General features: G+C 41.7%; 2 protein-coding genes across 2 annotated transcripts in view; one reads left to right on the top strand and one right to left on the bottom strand.

Annotated features, from left to right (window-relative positions):
* The window catches only part of LOC137871775 (trichohyalin), a 116,616-nt gene extending 111,957 nt beyond the window's left edge, over positions 1 to 4,659 (bottom strand). The window contains exon 1 of the mRNA XM_068709733.1: positions 4,554 to 4,659. The gene's annotated coding sequence lies outside the window, so the exon portion shown is untranslated. The remainder of the gene's footprint in view (positions 1 to 4,553) is intronic.
* A 4,386-nt stretch (positions 4,660 to 9,045) lies between these two features.
* pex2 (peroxisomal biogenesis factor 2) lies at positions 9,046 to 16,850 on the top strand. The gene is made up of 2 exons (XM_068709489.1): positions 9,046 to 9,098; positions 15,120 to 16,850. Exons 1-2 carry the CDS (start codon positions 9,095 to 9,097, stop codon positions 16,100 to 16,102), a joined length of 987 nt encoding a protein of 328 aa, XP_068565590.1. The 5' UTR covers positions 9,046 to 9,094; the 3' UTR covers positions 16,103 to 16,850.

Here is a 16,850-nt window from a genome sequence, read left to right as displayed (position 1 = left end):
GTTCATACCCACCTCACCTCATTTTGTTTGTCATGCTCTCTTTTCAAATAACTGCTTCCTCTTGTTCTGCCTGTCCCTGTCTGTGTGTCTGTCTGTACTCTTGCATCCTCACCTTTTCCCACCCTTCCTGTTGTTTATGTACTACTCCTCTTACTGCCTGCCATCCATCCTCTCTCACCACCTCTTTCTGAAAATTCCTTTCCCTGCAGATAGAGACAGCATCCCTGAGATGTCTAACCCGGTATTGGCACCTCTATTGATTTTAATTAAGCTAATTAGTTCATTATTTGAAGGATCAAACGGGGGCATCCATTACGGCGCAGATAGAGAGTGGGGGTTGGGGTGGGGGCTCTGGTAAGGGTGGGGGCAGAGAAGTTAATATGGTAATGAAGACGATCAATTATCACTCACAGCAAAGTCATTAACAACAGCATTAGCATAGTCAACCATCGTCACCCCTGACCTCCCCTGCTCTCTCACTCTCACTCCCGCTCTACCTCCAAGCAGCTGCTACACAAGCAAATGTGTGTGTGTGTGTGTGTGTGTGTGTGTGTGTGTGTGTGTGTGTGTGTGTGTGTGTGTGTGTGTGTGTGTGTGTGTGTGTGTGTGTGTGTGTGTGTGTGAGAGAGGAGGGGGTTGATGGGTCACACAGTTCAGAGACTGTTTTTTAATGCAGACCTGAATTGAGTTTCCACCTTCTCTCATTGACTTGAGCAGAGCAGTCACTACTCCAAAAGGGCCAGCCAGGTTTAGAGCAACTCTTTCTTTGCATTACGCTCAAGGCAGGAATAGCATACAAACTAACCAGCCTGATTCTGTTCTTAATCGGTTAGCTGCTATTAGGAACTCCTTAGGGGGGAAAAAAGGGTATACATGTATTTGTGGTACTGTGACATGGAAACAGATTCAATCTTAGTGCATCTGCATGTGTGGTTTTGAACTGTGAATTCAAAAAGTTGTGATCATTCTGAAAAAGAGGGCTATTTTTGTAAATCCCAGAAGGTTTTCATCCGACAGCGACGGCATAGCTTACATTCTGCTTCTTTAATGTACTGTTTTATTGAAATGGGTCTTAAGAGTGCTACTATAGACGGGTGCTCCACGTGTCAGGAAGAATGATGTTCTCATGAGCATGGATTAAGTCATGAGACCAATTATCTCATTTGGTCCCTGAGCGTTTTAATAGCCCCTGTTCTGTGGTTTATGGGGACTGTCATAAATAGTCACTTTGTGAATCACACAAAAAAATTGGAGACTCTCATCACAGCTGGAGACATTCCCGGCACTCAGTTAGCAAATTTGTAGTCGTCACTTGTTATAACCCATTTGTTTCTTCTCAGATACAAAAAAGACAAAATAAATTAGGTCTTCTTAACCTTGTCTCTTATAAACAAGGAAAGCTAACAGAATGGGATACTTTCAAATTAAGCCCCAGCACAACAAAGCACCAGTCTCAAAAATGTGTTTACCAACACGTGGACGTTATGAATATGCTGGTATGGTAATAATTTGAGAATTGTGTGGGAATGGTGAGATGACAGGATGAGTGGATCAAAGAGTGGGCCAGTGATCCTAAATGATCCCTACTGATCTGTTCTGATCTACACTGATCCCTCTCAGGCCTTCACAGTCCCCCTTACTGCCCTGTAGCCCAGGGGCTAAACTCTGTGAATTAAAAAAAAAATCGACCCAACAGACAAACATACACTGACTGCACATATTGTTTGTGTACGCGCATACGCATGCATACACACACACACACACACACACACACACACACACACACACACACACACACACACACACACACACACACACAAAACATCCAATAGATCTCAAAAAAAAGGTCTGACAAACAACTACCGACCAATCAACCTTCTTACCATCTGCAGCCTGCTGTTATAAAGTATGACGACATGAAACAATATATTAGCACGGTTATTTATGTTTTCTTAATCGTATGTCTCATAAAGCCAAGTGGCCTTTCTAAGACCACCATCTGGCCAACAAAAGTAGCTCCAGAAGTTGTTCTGTAGCTGCCCTGCGCCTTTGACCTGCCTGGAATGACGCAAGGGAAACAAAATATTTCTACTGAGATCAATAAAGTGACAATTTTATTGCATTATATGGTTACTTATCCTTTAGCTGCCAAAAAGACTGTCCAACGGGAGTATAACCCAGACGATTGGAGGAAATTACTATGAGGACGTTTCCCAGAACTTTCCAAAACTCTGCGCTCATAATAATGTTTTGTTTCAACAGAAAGAAAGTTCAGCATTTTCCATATATTTTTTAAAAGTTTGGAAAGCTACCTAATAGAAACCAATCATTCTCTGAGTGAAACAATGCTGCTTTAGAGTTCAGGTGCCACTGGGACAAAACATCTACATCCTTGTTCCATAGTAAACCGTGTCAATGAATACTACCTACTATACTGGATGAAATGAACCTCCGTCTCATCACTTTGGTTGTAGTTTTTCCACAGAATTACTAAAATAAGTTTGAACCTGGGTGGAGCACATCTTTGGTGGAGTTTAACAAGTCAGTACAATAGTGTCACATTTGTAAATAAAGGTGGAGAAGTTGAATGCATTTTAAAGTGATTCTCCAATGACTTCCATATTGCTCTGAACTTACGCGTACGGATGGTATTGCCCTGTAACCACAGGTTAAAATAGACATTTAGTAGTATTCACAAAGCACTGTTTAATTCAGCTTTATATTGTATGCAGGGAACATGATGATGCTACATCCGTCTGCCGATGGATGACAAATAGACAACAGGCTAATTGCAGCAGTCTAGAAAAGAGAACACAAGCCTTGGATTTCATGATATTATGACCACAAAACAAACTCTGTTTAGTGTCCATTACAGTTCAACCCTATTGTGCATCAACAAGACCATACACTACGATTCAATCAGACGTTAGCCAAGCTCCTATTACAGAGCTCATTGCATCGTTTACATGGTGGAACGGTCCATAAGTAGCTCTAAATGCTCTTCATTTGATTGGATTTCACATTATGGACATCAGAGCAGAAACACACTGTTGTCCCCTGGCTATCCTAATAGACTGTTGAGTGAAACAGTCCATTTGTTTGTATTTGTCTACCAATCTAGACCCTGAAAACATACAAAGTAACATAAACAGACAGTGAGAGCATCGTTTAAGACGGGTGAAAATGGAGATTCAAAAGCTCAGAAGATGGGTCGACAGTACGGCAACAAACTGTTGTGTTCCCACACACTGTCTCTTCGGCGGTCAAATGAAGCAGCTGTTTTCACGAATAACAACAAAATTGTGCAACTAAATGAACTGAAGGACTCTTTGCAACTAAGAGAACCTCATTTAATCCCCTTTTCAGATTTTTTCTTTACCTATTCCTTTTTAAACTGTATTTTTTGTATCTGCAAGAGCGCTAAATAAATTGGCCTACAATTCAATTACTGATAACACGTGAAAACTGATAAAGGTCTTGGCCATTCTCATCGTTCAGTACACATGCATTTTTGCACTATACTGCAGTTTGCAACAACAACAACAAATATATATGAAGGCACTTGAGAAATTCATATGAAAGAGAAGCTGTGCAGATTGAGTTATTGAATGTGTTGTTACTAAATGCCATATAAGAGAATGAAGTTTCATTTAAAAATGGACTGCAATAAGTAATGCAAAGCATTGCATTACAATGATCTTTTTGACCAGCGCAGAGAGCACACAAAGCCACATCCCTCTGACCTTCTCCATAATAGCAGATAAGTACTTTGATGGATAAAAGGCCATAATTACTTTTCCGTGTGCAAAATCCACTCAGAAGAGCGAATATTGATGGAAGCCTGGCCATAACTGAAATGGAACAATACCTTAAAGTCACTACATCAAGTGGTGATGTCTTTATAGTCCTGCCTTGCCTTGCTGCAATCTTGGAAAAAAAAAAGTTTGGGTCCACAAACTTAAGACAAAAACAGAGGACGTGTCTCTGCTTGACTCCTTCCTCGTCTCGGCTTATCCTGAAGAATTCACTGCATCTTTAACACCAGTCTCAGCCGAAACCGCTTATCCTATTCAGTGTCACGCGGGGGGGGGGGGGGGGGGGGGGGGGGGGGGGGGGGGGGGGGGGCATTGGGCGAAGGCAGGGTACACCCTGGACAGGTCGCCAGATTATCGCAGGGCTGTGCTTCTTCACAGAATACTAAATGCCCCTGGTTTATTTATATATATATCCAAAGGATATAAGTTGGATTTGCACCTAAAATTCATATTTAAAACCTTTGGAGTGTTTCACCTGGACATGCTGAGCCAGATTTTTCTGTATGTATTACAATTTGTGCCACTGTGGTTATACTGTGTAACATGTCTCTAAACATATTCTAATGCTCTTGATGTACTGAAAACCTGACTGTATCCTGTATTCCTGCAGATTGTTCTCCTGAAGACAAATATACATCAAGGAATTAAATACCATAAAGAAGACTATACATTTGTATAAAAACAATGATGGGCCAACTACTTAATTAAATACAAAAAAAACATTTATAAAAACCTTACGTCCAAAATGCGATCAGAGGTGTGGAGCTTTATTCCCCAATTGGAAACTTTGTCGTCAGCTTCCTTCTGCAGATCCTCAATGGTCTGAAGCAGCACCTGGTTCTGGTCTGCCAGGTCATTCACATAAGACCACAGGAAATTCACTTTCTTCTGCAAGAACAACAGCAGGATCAAACAGTACTTAGTGTGCTTTGATTTAACAAGCTGACAGAACAACCAAGCATTTTTCTACTACAATACAAATTATTTTATTTTATTGAGCTACTCACATTATCAACAAGCTGAAAATGATGGGCAACTCTCAGAAACAAAACCCCCCAGTTTTCCTGAAGAATGACATTGATAAACTACTTTGTATTAGCTTTGTATGCTTGAAGGGAAACATGTCTTTATGGACAACATTATGAACAAAAGATTGTGAAGTAAAAACGTTGTTTTTCCTTCAGTATCCACTTGTGGTAACTAAATTGTGATATTTGTGTTTACGATTATGTCCAATGGCCAATAAAACAAATGGTTGAGGTAAAAGAAAGATATTTGACAAACATTCAATGTTTAAAACACACACAACAGCATGGGGGCCACAAATGCTCGTCTACGGTGTTGAGGTCAAGAACTAAACTAATCCATCCAAATTAATTTCCTCTCTGCAACTACTTCCTACTGTACGTTGGGGCCAAAAGTCACCAGTGAACATACATTGCTAATGCCAGTTGCAATATGAACATAGTTCCTAATACTTCGAAACTATGTTCTTCTCTTAGGCTAAGAGACAGAGTTGCAAAGCCAGTATGCCATCTTCCCTGATCTATAAATGTAGTACACCCTCTTGGCAAATCTGTGCTATTTTAAGTTGACAGATTACAGAAGTGAGATGCATAATTTCCCCAAGATTCATCAAATGTCAAAGTGAAGTCAGCTATCACTTTGACACAGAGAAAAACTAAACGCCTCCAATGATGGCCTCACAAGGGAAACATGAAAGCTCCTCAGCCAAGCAGGATAACAAAATCAGAAAATGTAATGTGTTATTTAGCTTCATCCAACCCTTGTGTCTTTAGGATAGTCTCATTGAAATTAAACAGGGAGAAACAAGGGGTGGGGAATCAATAGTAAATTATTTTACTTTTTTTTTTGGCAGTTGACGACAACTGCCAAAAATTGTGGTAATGGTGAAATCTGCTGATGGCCACAGGCTCTGATTCTACCTCAGGTACTCTCAGTAGGACCCACAAAAGAGAGAGCAGCAACACGGTGCCTATGATGGAAGCTGTGTAAAATAAGCAAGATATCAAAGCAGATGATGCTCTTACATCACATTTACAGCAGCTTTATTGCCTTTTGTGAAAAATATTCACCTGCTCTAGTTATGTATAGTATATTAGGGGTTAGAGCAGGCCAGAAAGATATTATTTCCTGACTGTTGCTGCTTTGTGTCTGGAAGAAAGCACTTCTAAGTTTACATTGTATGCTTTAGAAAAGAAAAGGTCACCTGAACATGCTCCACCAATGATATCATGTATCAAATCCTCACACTCCTTCAGCAGTGGTTATCTCCGTTTTTCTTTTTAAACTGCTAATACACTTGTTTCTTAAAGGGATTGCACAGATAGCCAGACAGCATACATGCAATGATAGTAGCTCTGATAAAAAGGGAATGCCACTGAATTTCTGAATTATTTTGCCTTACATCTGTGTTCATAAAACGTCTGTCCCCTAAAGCCAAAAAAAGTCAACAAGCGGTTTATACCGTCCCCTGGTGCATAATACAACGCTGATGTATAGCTTCAGGTAGAGTAACTTTACAAAACATTGTAGATAGATGACAGTATCTAAAATAACATTCCACGGTTGACATTGTATTTAAAAAAAAAAAAAAGGTGTGAAACTGAAAATACATCCATTATACATGACTACAGCGTTTCTGGTTTACTTTTTTCCAGATTTGAAACAGCCATCAGTGATTGTGATGGCCACCTGCTGCCACACAGCTGATTTAAATGTGAGTGACCATCCAGCACGCACCGTAGCTTTTTAGTTTACACTTAACGGTTCATTTTCTCCTCAGAGTTTACTGACCTTTTAACCTACTGCAATTATATCAGCAAACCTTTTGTTTCATGCATCATACTCACACTTTAGTACTGTTGGTAGAACAATAGTTTCTATTTGAAGGACACACACTTAGTTAACTACGGTACAGTTACACTCTCGTTTGTATTTAGATACATTTGCCTTAAGTTGTTCTAATTTCTATTTAACTTTGAGGTACCATGTTGAGAGTGCCGCTGCTGGTTGCTGCTGCTGGAGGGACATCTTGCAAGGATGGAGCAAAAGATGCCGCCCTAAAGCAGAGCTCTTAAATACAGGAAGTGGCCAATCAGAATGTACCAAGTATTAGTCACATCATGGGGGGTTATAGATTGTTTCTTTAGAATATATTAGTTAAGTGGTGCTTTGTTTTGGTTAACTGTTGAAATATGTCTATTGATGATAACTGCTTTGTTCTGTTTTACTTAATGTTTAGTTGGGATGTGTTTGTCTTTGTGTTACAAAAACGGTCTAATCATATTTCCCTTTGTCTTATACACTTAAGTGTCCGCTAAATGACTGTAATGTAATGTCTTCAGCTTTTGGTGGATTGTCTTGGTTAAGTCAGTTTGGTCTGTTCAGTTTTATTTAATGTACGCTAACCTAGCATAGCCTCTTCTGTGGGCCCAGAACTTTGCTCCATTTATGGTTTAAGAAAACTCCACCTGAGGCTCCTCATTCCTGCCAGCTCGCTCCCTCACAGTGATTACTGCCATAAAGCATAAGAAAAAAAATACTTTATATAAATTCTATAATTGGGAGGTTGTTCTAACATGTTAGGAAACATCATAAACATACAATGGGTTCATGGATGAATGGGCTGTGTGTTTTCAATGGACAAGCTTTATGATTAATTGTCCACATCAACCTTTAGGACTCGGGAGCTTCTGAGTTCTAAACACATAACCTTGTTAAGCGGGCCCGCGACTGGGGCCGGCTGACCGAAACCCATCTCTGAAACCTTGTTACACTTGCTTTGATGCACAGCCCAGCTCACACAGGCTACATTCTGTAGCTAAATTATGTCACATGACAATCCTGATGATTAGAAACCTCTCTTTTTTAAATATGAGTGTGGATCTGTGTTCCTGATCCCTGCCGCTCAGATGGAAACATAATGCAATTTGCCACCTGTTACAAGTGCTGCGGCTTTATGAAAGCACCCCTGTGCTTCCTCCTGTCATTTGTCTGACAGGACAGAGGTCATCTTCTGAGGCCCGAGTCACGGTGGACAGGATGCTCTTTGATTTGTATTGGATGGATGACAACCTAATGACAATGGATGTTGGAAGAAAACTGCACTTCCTGTGGAGACTTTGGGTCTGAAGAAGGTCCTCAATAATTCCTCTTTTTTTTTTTAAACATAATTTATGTTGTGGACCTATGAATACAAGGTTCAGTGCCCTGGATTTACCTAAGGAGACTGCAAAGTAGCCCCGGTAAAACTAACCAAGTTGTAATTTCTTTGTTAGTCACTATATGTTACAGTATCAGTCAGTGATGTCACACGTCTTGCACATATTACAGTATCTAAAAACTACTCAGCATAACGTTAGATAATTATAATAGCAGCAGGGGGTTCGAAGCCACATCTCCAGAGAGACTGGCGCCCATACAGCGCCTTCCACCGCTCAAAGACATTACCATAAGTACACACGTGTGATAACACCTTGTCAGGTACTCACCTGTAGCAGTTCCTCTCTGGTTACACTGGTGTCCAGCTCCAGAGTTGTCAATCTCTGCTCGTACAGTCCTCTGAACTCGTGTACAAGCTGTTTAATGTTGTTTGTCTCCATCCCAGGATCCTGGATGTCTACTCTCAGCTCCTCTTTTGAAGGAGAGGACAGGTTCACAGATTCCATCCCCTGTATCGATAGCTTCCAGCGTTCGCCTGACCCTGGTGATGTTTTTGTCTTTTGGCTCATTTGGTTGTGCAAGTTGTTAGCATGGCTCGAATAAAAGTACACGTAATGTTTATGCAACAAACCGCAGGCTTCGAAAAAGCTAAAACTCACAATCACGGCTTGTTCCTCTGGTTGAATCTTTGCACAGCTTTATAGTTTACGTTATCAGACAACTGTTGAGCAAACCTGGAAAAAAAACCCAATGCATGGCATTTTAAGTGCATGTAAGACATTATCTGTGTTATTTTATGTGAATTACCGTGGCTTCACCAACAAATTGGTCGCTATGTTCCGTTTCTACAACGGAGGGCACATGAATTATTTCCAAACAAATCGACGCTTCAACCTCATCCCTTGCCGCTGCGTTGGCGCTGTGTGATCTGATTGGCTCATTTGCACCATCTGGCTTCGTAGCCGTGACGTTGCGGCACACCATTGGTGAGCTTTCTGTCGGAGGCGGTGCATATTTGCACAACCCGGATATACGGGTTGTTTTGGTCGAATCAGAGAAGAATGGCACTGAGCTCACCCTTGCTTTGAACAGAAATGGGTAATTATAACTTCGTTGTGTTGTTTAGCGCAAATGCAAGCGTGCATTATTTTCCTTCCACATCCTGGTATTCCCACGGAAAGCTTAAATCGATTGTTGATGCCTGTCGATGCGTTTAGTGGATACGGTTCAAACGATCAACTGTTATGACTTGTGAGTCATGTTGTCAGGTATATTTGCCATCTGCAACTTTGGATGGTAACCTTGTGAGTGAGTGTGTCTTCCTTCAAGAGTATGTTATACTGCTCTGCACATAATTACATTATTCCACTAAATGATCAGTGGCAGAGATCAAAACCTTCCACACCGCAAAAATAGGTAAAGTTGATCTTATTGATTTTCAAGAGACCAACGTTACTCACTTCTCTCATCCCAATCATTACCCCTCTGCTCTTATCTCTCTCGTGGTTATATCTCTCTTTTCCACTGGCTTTGACTGCACTGCTCTTGCACACTCTATCCAAAACCCTAATCCCCACTGTGATTATCTCATAATGCTTTGGCCTTGTTATCAAAATGGAGCAGATTTGAGTTTTGTTGTTGTTAAAGACTGATGGGCATGGGCTTAAAAAATTAAGAGACAATGTCATTATGAGGAGAATGTGGAGCGGCTGGTTGCATGAAATTGAAGTATAGGCATGTGCCTCTGGAGCTATACACTTAGTGTAATGAGTGTGTTTTTAAGGGAGTCGCTGAAGTTAAATTGGGCTGTGATCTCACTCGGTCATAAGGTCATTTTATACAGTTTCCAGATGAAGGGAAGTGATAAATGCAAGAGGGCTTATCTGTGGACTCATTTGGAAAGAATTCCACCCTCCTGAATTAGCTTTATCATTTTAGTTGTTTAAGAGAACAAAAGACATTATATTGCACATAAATTGTACATCTAACGGTTATGTTTGTGTCTGACCAACATGCCAAAGGCTTTAAATTTTAACATTGATTTCTATCGTTTCCATTTTAAAAGCTCCAAAATGATCTAATATAGCTATCTGTCATCATCATTTGGCTTGTTTATTTTTCTGTCATTTCAGTGCTGCTCTAGAATCCATACTTACCAGCTATAGACTTGAATTGGCAGGCAGATTTGTGTTCCTGTTACAGCTGTTTACATTCAGTGTGCTTAAATATTGCATTTAAGCATACATCATGTTCAGTTGTCTCCAAGTATCACGGTATTTATCTTCATATTTGCAGTGCACTAGCTCTAATGTGTACATTTTGGCTGGAAATCGAGGCATTAAACTTCCAAACTAAAGTGAAAGTTGCCTATAACATGTTGACATGTCATTATGGGTACAGTTTGCAGAGGCAGCAATCCATTTCTCCAAATTGATTCTCAGATATAAAAGAGGGATTCCTAAAAGTAGGGTCTGTGGGTTTGACTGCACATTCTTAAATCTCTCATCCTGCAGCGGCCTTCATTCTCAAAGATTTACTGGAGACAAAAAGTTTAGTTGTTACACAGATTAAAAAAAAAAAAAAAAAAGGTGACAAAATGTGTTCATGCATAAATCAAAAGTTAAGAAATGTGCCGATCAAATATTCCTCAGTGTAACACATTTTATTTGCATGAGGTGAGGCCCCAGTGCTCTCTGTGACTCCTAAGAAAGACACAACTTCAGTTCTCTCGTTTATTAGCTGTTCCGCTTTTTCTTCCACGTTCATTGTGCCTCTGCCCTTTTAAATGTTTCATTACTTTTTAAGTTGTTTTTTTTGCAAACCCCTGTACTTATTACTCATACAGCCCCAGCATACTCAACCTTCCTACTCATGAAATCAATTAATTCTCTTAAATAATTTACCTTCTGAGCAAACCAGATTAAGCAGAGCAAATTTTTTTTCGAATGTCAGACGCGCTGTTCTAACTGATGTGTATTTTTTGTGCTCAGGCATTAACTTGGCCCTCACCCCGTGGCTCGGAGGAGTCTTGGGTGATTACAAAAAAGGGGAGAGCCTTGATAAAGCATTAGTGTGTGGCGCGCACACACATACACACAGCCTGAAGACCCCTCTCTGCATTTGAACGCATTCATTTTTCATGAAACAGACTCATAACAATTAGTCTGGTTACCGCCTGGGTAATCTTAGCGTCCCCGTAATGCCTGTGGTCTGCTGTATGACATCACTCTCTTAAAAGTTCTAAATCTGACATTCTCATCCGTTTTCACAGTGAGGACATTAGAAGGCCATGGCTAATAGGCCTGCACTCGTTCCTGGCAAAAGAAGGGCAATAGAGAGAGAGAGAGAGAGAGAGAGAGAGAGAGACTAGAGTGACTAGAGTGCTCGGAGAAATAGGATCTATTCACCAGAGCTTTTACACAAATTAATTTACATGAAAGAGAGAAGAAAATGTAAAGTTTTAATCCTGCATGCTTTGCCAATGCATTGCCTATTTCTTGCTACAAGCATCATAGAAAGCCAAGTGAACCTTTTTATGCATTATTTCAGCAAATATATTACGCTAACAACCACAGCTAAGTGCTTAGGTATTTGAGCCCTGCCCCACGCCATGAGCTTAATCAAGACTTCTGGACACACCGTTTCCAAACGGCATGGAATGATAGCCCCGTGAGCAGCTTCAGAGCACTTGTCCGCTGCGGAAAAAGCTAAACGCAATCCCCCAGAGATACTCCATCTTCCCAGCATCCCTCAGTCTTTAGTCCTCTGGCCTAAACACCCTCATCCCCTCCCTAGACACCAAAGCCAAGGTCAAGAAGAAAGTGCAGCCTTTCTCTCTCTATAGGCTATTCCCTGGATGCCCGCACCTCAGTGGGGCTGAGCCGCATATGCTCCAGGAATGTTCCCTCCTCCTTTATTGTGACCGTCAGTCTGAAGGTCAGCTCCAAGGGAGAGGTTGGTGCTTATCTGTTTTTCTCCTCCCTCGTTTTTTTTCTCCCGAGCTATCTTTGCCCCCAGTTTTTTGGTTTTTTTTCCTTCACTGTATCAGTAGACAGTAGTTTAGAGCTCCTGGCTGAGGGTTTCATGACGCGTTTTCTGACGCGTATGTCTCTTTGTCAATCTGTGTCTTCCTGTTGGGTGGCTGTCATTACAGCCCGTTGTCTGTTTTTCAGAGGACCCGGTGCAGCTGCGAGGCTTCAGTCTGATGCTCTGTACGCTTTTGTTGCCTCGTCTCTCCTTCCTCACACTGGTCATGGCCCCTTTTTGCCTTGAAGCGATGTTGCAGTTTGTTCCCTGTTAGATTGGATATTGTTGTTGTTGTTGTTGTCTGTAAGCTATGGCAGTCAGCCTTGAGTCAGTGTGCTATCTTTGTCAGAACAAGATGCACCGACTAAGGGAACAAAGGGGGGGAAAAACAAACTCATCTGACCTGAATCAAAATAACCTTTTAATATTCCCAGGAAGATCTTTTTAAAGTATTTGATAGAAAAGCAAGACCCCAGATTTTCTGTTGATTTTTCAGTGAACTCCTCTAACCTGCCTTCAGACTGCTGGTTGTCAGGAGAGGGCATTTTGTCTTTGGGTCGGTTTGGTTGGCTGACCCACGAGAAAATTATCAAGTCAATATATCACATCAGGCGTGTGTGGTTGTGCGAAATCATCTGAGAAAGAGTCCGTCTGCTTGTATCTGTGTACTTCTTGTGTGTAGATGGCTGTCCTCCAACACACACACACACATACACACCGTGCTAGTGCTCTGTAAACACTGACATTGACTGTGACTTTTGACTATTACATAAGGAACATGGATTTCCAGCCGTCCACGGTGAGAGCCCTGTAAATTCAAATGCTTAATTTTTATAGGCAGCCCGGCATTGACTGAAGTGTCTGCTTGTTATATATTTGGCAAGTGCTGCAAGTCTGAAGGGAAGCTGTCAATAGCAATCCCAGCTATTGATATGGCAGTGGGCAGGAGATGTTACTTGGCCCCCGACTCTGGCATCCCTCTGATCCCTCTACATCATAATTACATTAATATTGACAGACCCTTGACAATAGTCACATTACTATTGATAGGTGGCTGTCAATACCGTGTTTCCCCAAATAAAACATATTCATTCATAACTTGTAAACTGCTCGATAAAAGGCTTTGAAAAGAATATTGGACCCGGCCGGGTTTGCTCTCCCGAGAGGGCTGCTGCTGCTGTGACGGGGATTTCCACCACCTGGCTGTGTGTGTGTGTGTGTGTGTGTGTGTGTGTGTGTGTGTGTGTGTGTGTGTGTGTGTGTGTGTGTGTGTGTGTGTGTGTGTGTGTGTGTGTGTGTGTGTGAGAGAGAGAGAGTGTGTGTTACCATGCACTGATAGATTAATTTAGCTCTGTATGAGAGCTCTGCATAGATCAAGACTACCCTTGACAAACATACATAGTCACACACACACACACACACACACACACACACACACACACAGGCACATAATCTCCACATTTTCTCCCATCAAGGAAAAACTTTCAGATTAAGCTAAACAAATGGAGCCTGTTTATTGGTTACCATACACAGTCTGACTACCTCTATTTATTTATTTTTTTAAAGCCAAACTCCACTTCCGTCACAGGCGAGGTTCTAGTCACTAAACATGGCAGCATTTCAAATGCAGCTCAATGAATTTGTCACACCTGCTTACTTCAGCGTGAATTCACTCTTTTTTCATTCATTTGCTAATTCTAACTTAGTTGGACGGTGTATCCTGGCTCTATTGAAACATCATGAATACACAGATGGTCCTGTGCACCACAATAAACCCAAGCATTGCCACCGCATATTTAAATGGGTTGGTTTTTTTTTTTGCCTCCTTGAGAAACGTCTAAAGTGACCATCATCTCTCTCTCTTTCTGTCAAAACTGCCATATTTACCCGGCTGAAATCTCTTTTAAAGCCTCGTGACAAATCCTGTTCAGCGAGACACAAAAGCCACTGTCAAAAAAAGGCCTCTCTGTCTCTCTCTCGCTCTCTCTCTCTCTCTTGCTCTCTGTCTCTCGCTCTCTCTCTCTCTCACTCTCTGGGCCTCTTGCTCTGTCTCTCCTTGCGTTAGTTAGTCTCCCACTTCTTAAGCGTTTCATTTGAGGAAAGGGCAGATAAAACTGGGGGAACTGTGAGCAGTTTGGAATCGTATGCGGCGCAAAATAGCCCAGACTTCACAATGGTGGGATCCCATATGGAGTCGACTCTAGGGGGAGGAAAATTGTTCCACATTTGGCAGATGTTTACGGTGTACCAGAGACTGTGCCGTTAGCCTAATCCCTAGTGATGTGATTTGTACACACACCCCTATCTCCAGAGGGAGCCGGCACCAAGAGCTCCCGAGCTTTGCCTCCTGTGTGTGTGTGTGTGTGTGTGTGTGTGTGTGTGTGTGTGTGTGTGTGTGTTGGATTGTGTGTGTTTATACATTGGAGAGAGCAGTCTAAGACCCCCTGCTCTTCTGCATTGCGCAGCTCAAAGGTTGCATTAAGGATGGGTTTTACATGTGAAAAGTGATTTCCGTTTCTATGTATAAAGAAAAAATAACCTTCCTAACAGGATGGGTCTCACCTCCAGGGCCTCATTCCTAGTTGTCCTTTTAATAGTTGTGCCTTTGTATACATTTTGTTCATGTCCCTGACTTCAGGAGTCAAGTATGAAGTTGCCTGTAGGTTTATAAGGTATTTAATAATGTAAAGTCACGAGACACTTGATTATTATTATTATTATTAATACTTGATTGGTAGTTTTAGGAGGAAGCTTTTTTTCTCTCTTTTTTTATTTGAACTTTTTACAATTTTTGTGGTTTTAGCCATTACTGTGGATAGTTTTTTACTCTCCTGTTTCATTTGTTATTGAAAAACCTGTCTGATTACTTATGTTGATGCCTTCATGCATTTCAGTGGAAAGCCAAAGATTATTTCGTCAACAATCAAGTTAGTGTGTATACTAACTCTCAGATCGAAGGCCCAAACTAAACAAAAGTGATTGTTTACATTCATTTTGTATATTATTTATATTTTGCAAAATTGAAGTCCACGCATACATTTCCTGAAAAACATGATTATCATATTTACACTTGTTGGTTTTATTTTTTTCCAGCAGGTTTGGAGAGCGAGGACAACCAAAAAAGTTTGGCTGGAAGTTCTGGTCCAGAGACCGATGTTGACCCGCAGACCCCAGTACTGCGCATCAGCCAGCTGGATGCCCTCGAGCTAGACTCATCCCTAGAGCAGCTGGTGTGGACCCAGTTCTCCCAGTGCTTCCACAACTGCCGCCCGGGTCTGCTCACGCCGCTGGAGCCTGAACTGAGGGCTCTGCTCCATATGCTGCTGTGGAGGTTCACACTTTACTCCAGCAGTGCCACTGTGGGCCAGTCTTTACTGAGTCTACGCTACCACAACATCCTTCCCTCGTCTCCCCGTTACAGACCTCTGTCTCGCAGGCAGAAGCTGGGTTTGGCCCTGCTCACTGCAGGTCCCCGCTGGCTCCAGGAGCGCTCCCACAGCCTGCTGCTGTGCTTGAGTTCAGGAGGGCCTGTGTCTGAAGGAGACGGTGGTTTACTCCAACAGGGTCTCCGCAATTGCCTGACCTTTGTTTCTAGTATCACACAGCTCACGAGTCTCATCAACTTCCTTGTGTTCCTGAGAAAAGGTCGCCATCCTGTGCTGGCTGAAAGGATCGTGGGAGCTCGGGCGGTTTTCAGCAAGCCCAATGTGGTGCGGGACGTAACCTACCAGTACATGAACCGCGAGCTGCTGTGGCACGGCTTTGCTGAGTTCCTCATCTTCCTGTTACCACTGATCAATACAAGGAAGTTGAAGGCAACTGTGTTGTCAATTATTTTGGGGGGAGACAGCGCTGATAGGGAGGGGGCGACAGAAGAGCAAGGCGAGTGGAAAGAGTGCGGACTGTGCGGAGAGTGGCCCACCATGCCTCATACAGTGGGCTGCCAACATGTTTTCTGCTACTACTGCATCAAAAGCCACAGCATTGCAGACGCTTACCTCACCTGCCCCAAATGTGGTGCAGAGGCAGGGCAGCCTGAACCGGTCAAGATGGAGGTGGAGATGACTGGCAGATGATGGTGTGAAGAAGCTGTCATGACTGAGTTTATTTTATAATTTCAGGGACTTGTTGAAATTTAAATGGAGGTTCAAATCTTTATAGTCGCCCATATAGAATACACATACTAACATACGCATGACTAACCACCTTTGTATTATGTTGTAAATGTATCTTTAAAGTTTATCACATTTTATGAAAATGTAATGAATAATTAAACTTTATCATGTAAGAATATTTTGTAAAGACAGAAGTATATCAAAACATGAAAAAATGAGGTTTAATAGTCAAAGATTCTCAAGGTAGTCGTGTATGAGTTTATGACTGGACTTCAGTCTTTATGATGTCTGTCTTTCCTGAACACACAGACCTGCTATGTTTAATATATGTGTGCATATATTGACAATCCTCTGCCCCTTCCGTTTCTCCAACTGGACTTTGGACAGAATTATTTGTCTTTGGTGCACTGGACGGACTACAGAGAACCACACAGCATATATTTGATGAGTGAACGTGTTGATTTATGCTCCAAATCGTGTGTGTGTGTGTGTGTGTGTGTGTGTGTGTGTGTGTGTGTGTGTGTGTGTGTGTGTGTGTGTGTGTGTGTGTGTGTGTTTGTTGAAATGGGAATATTTGTTCTGATGAAAAATGCAGAAAGTCAGCTGAATTAATAATGGGAGGAATTTCTGATGCCTCTCATCATGGCCAAATTAGCATTTGTTGTGTATTTTGTACCTAAATTGTATTTCAACATCATTAAAATTGATA

Source organism: Cebidichthys violaceus, unplaced genomic scaffold (genome assembly GCF_023349555.1).
Source record: "Cebidichthys violaceus isolate CVI_PGR_0920_01 unplaced genomic scaffold, fCebVio1.0.p SCAF_15, whole genome shotgun sequence".
Taxonomy (NCBI): domain Eukaryota; kingdom Metazoa; phylum Chordata; class Actinopteri; order Perciformes; family Stichaeidae; genus Cebidichthys; species Cebidichthys violaceus.
The sequence above is the reverse complement of the archived record's forward strand: the minus strand, read 5'-3'. Positions and strand labels throughout refer to the sequence as shown.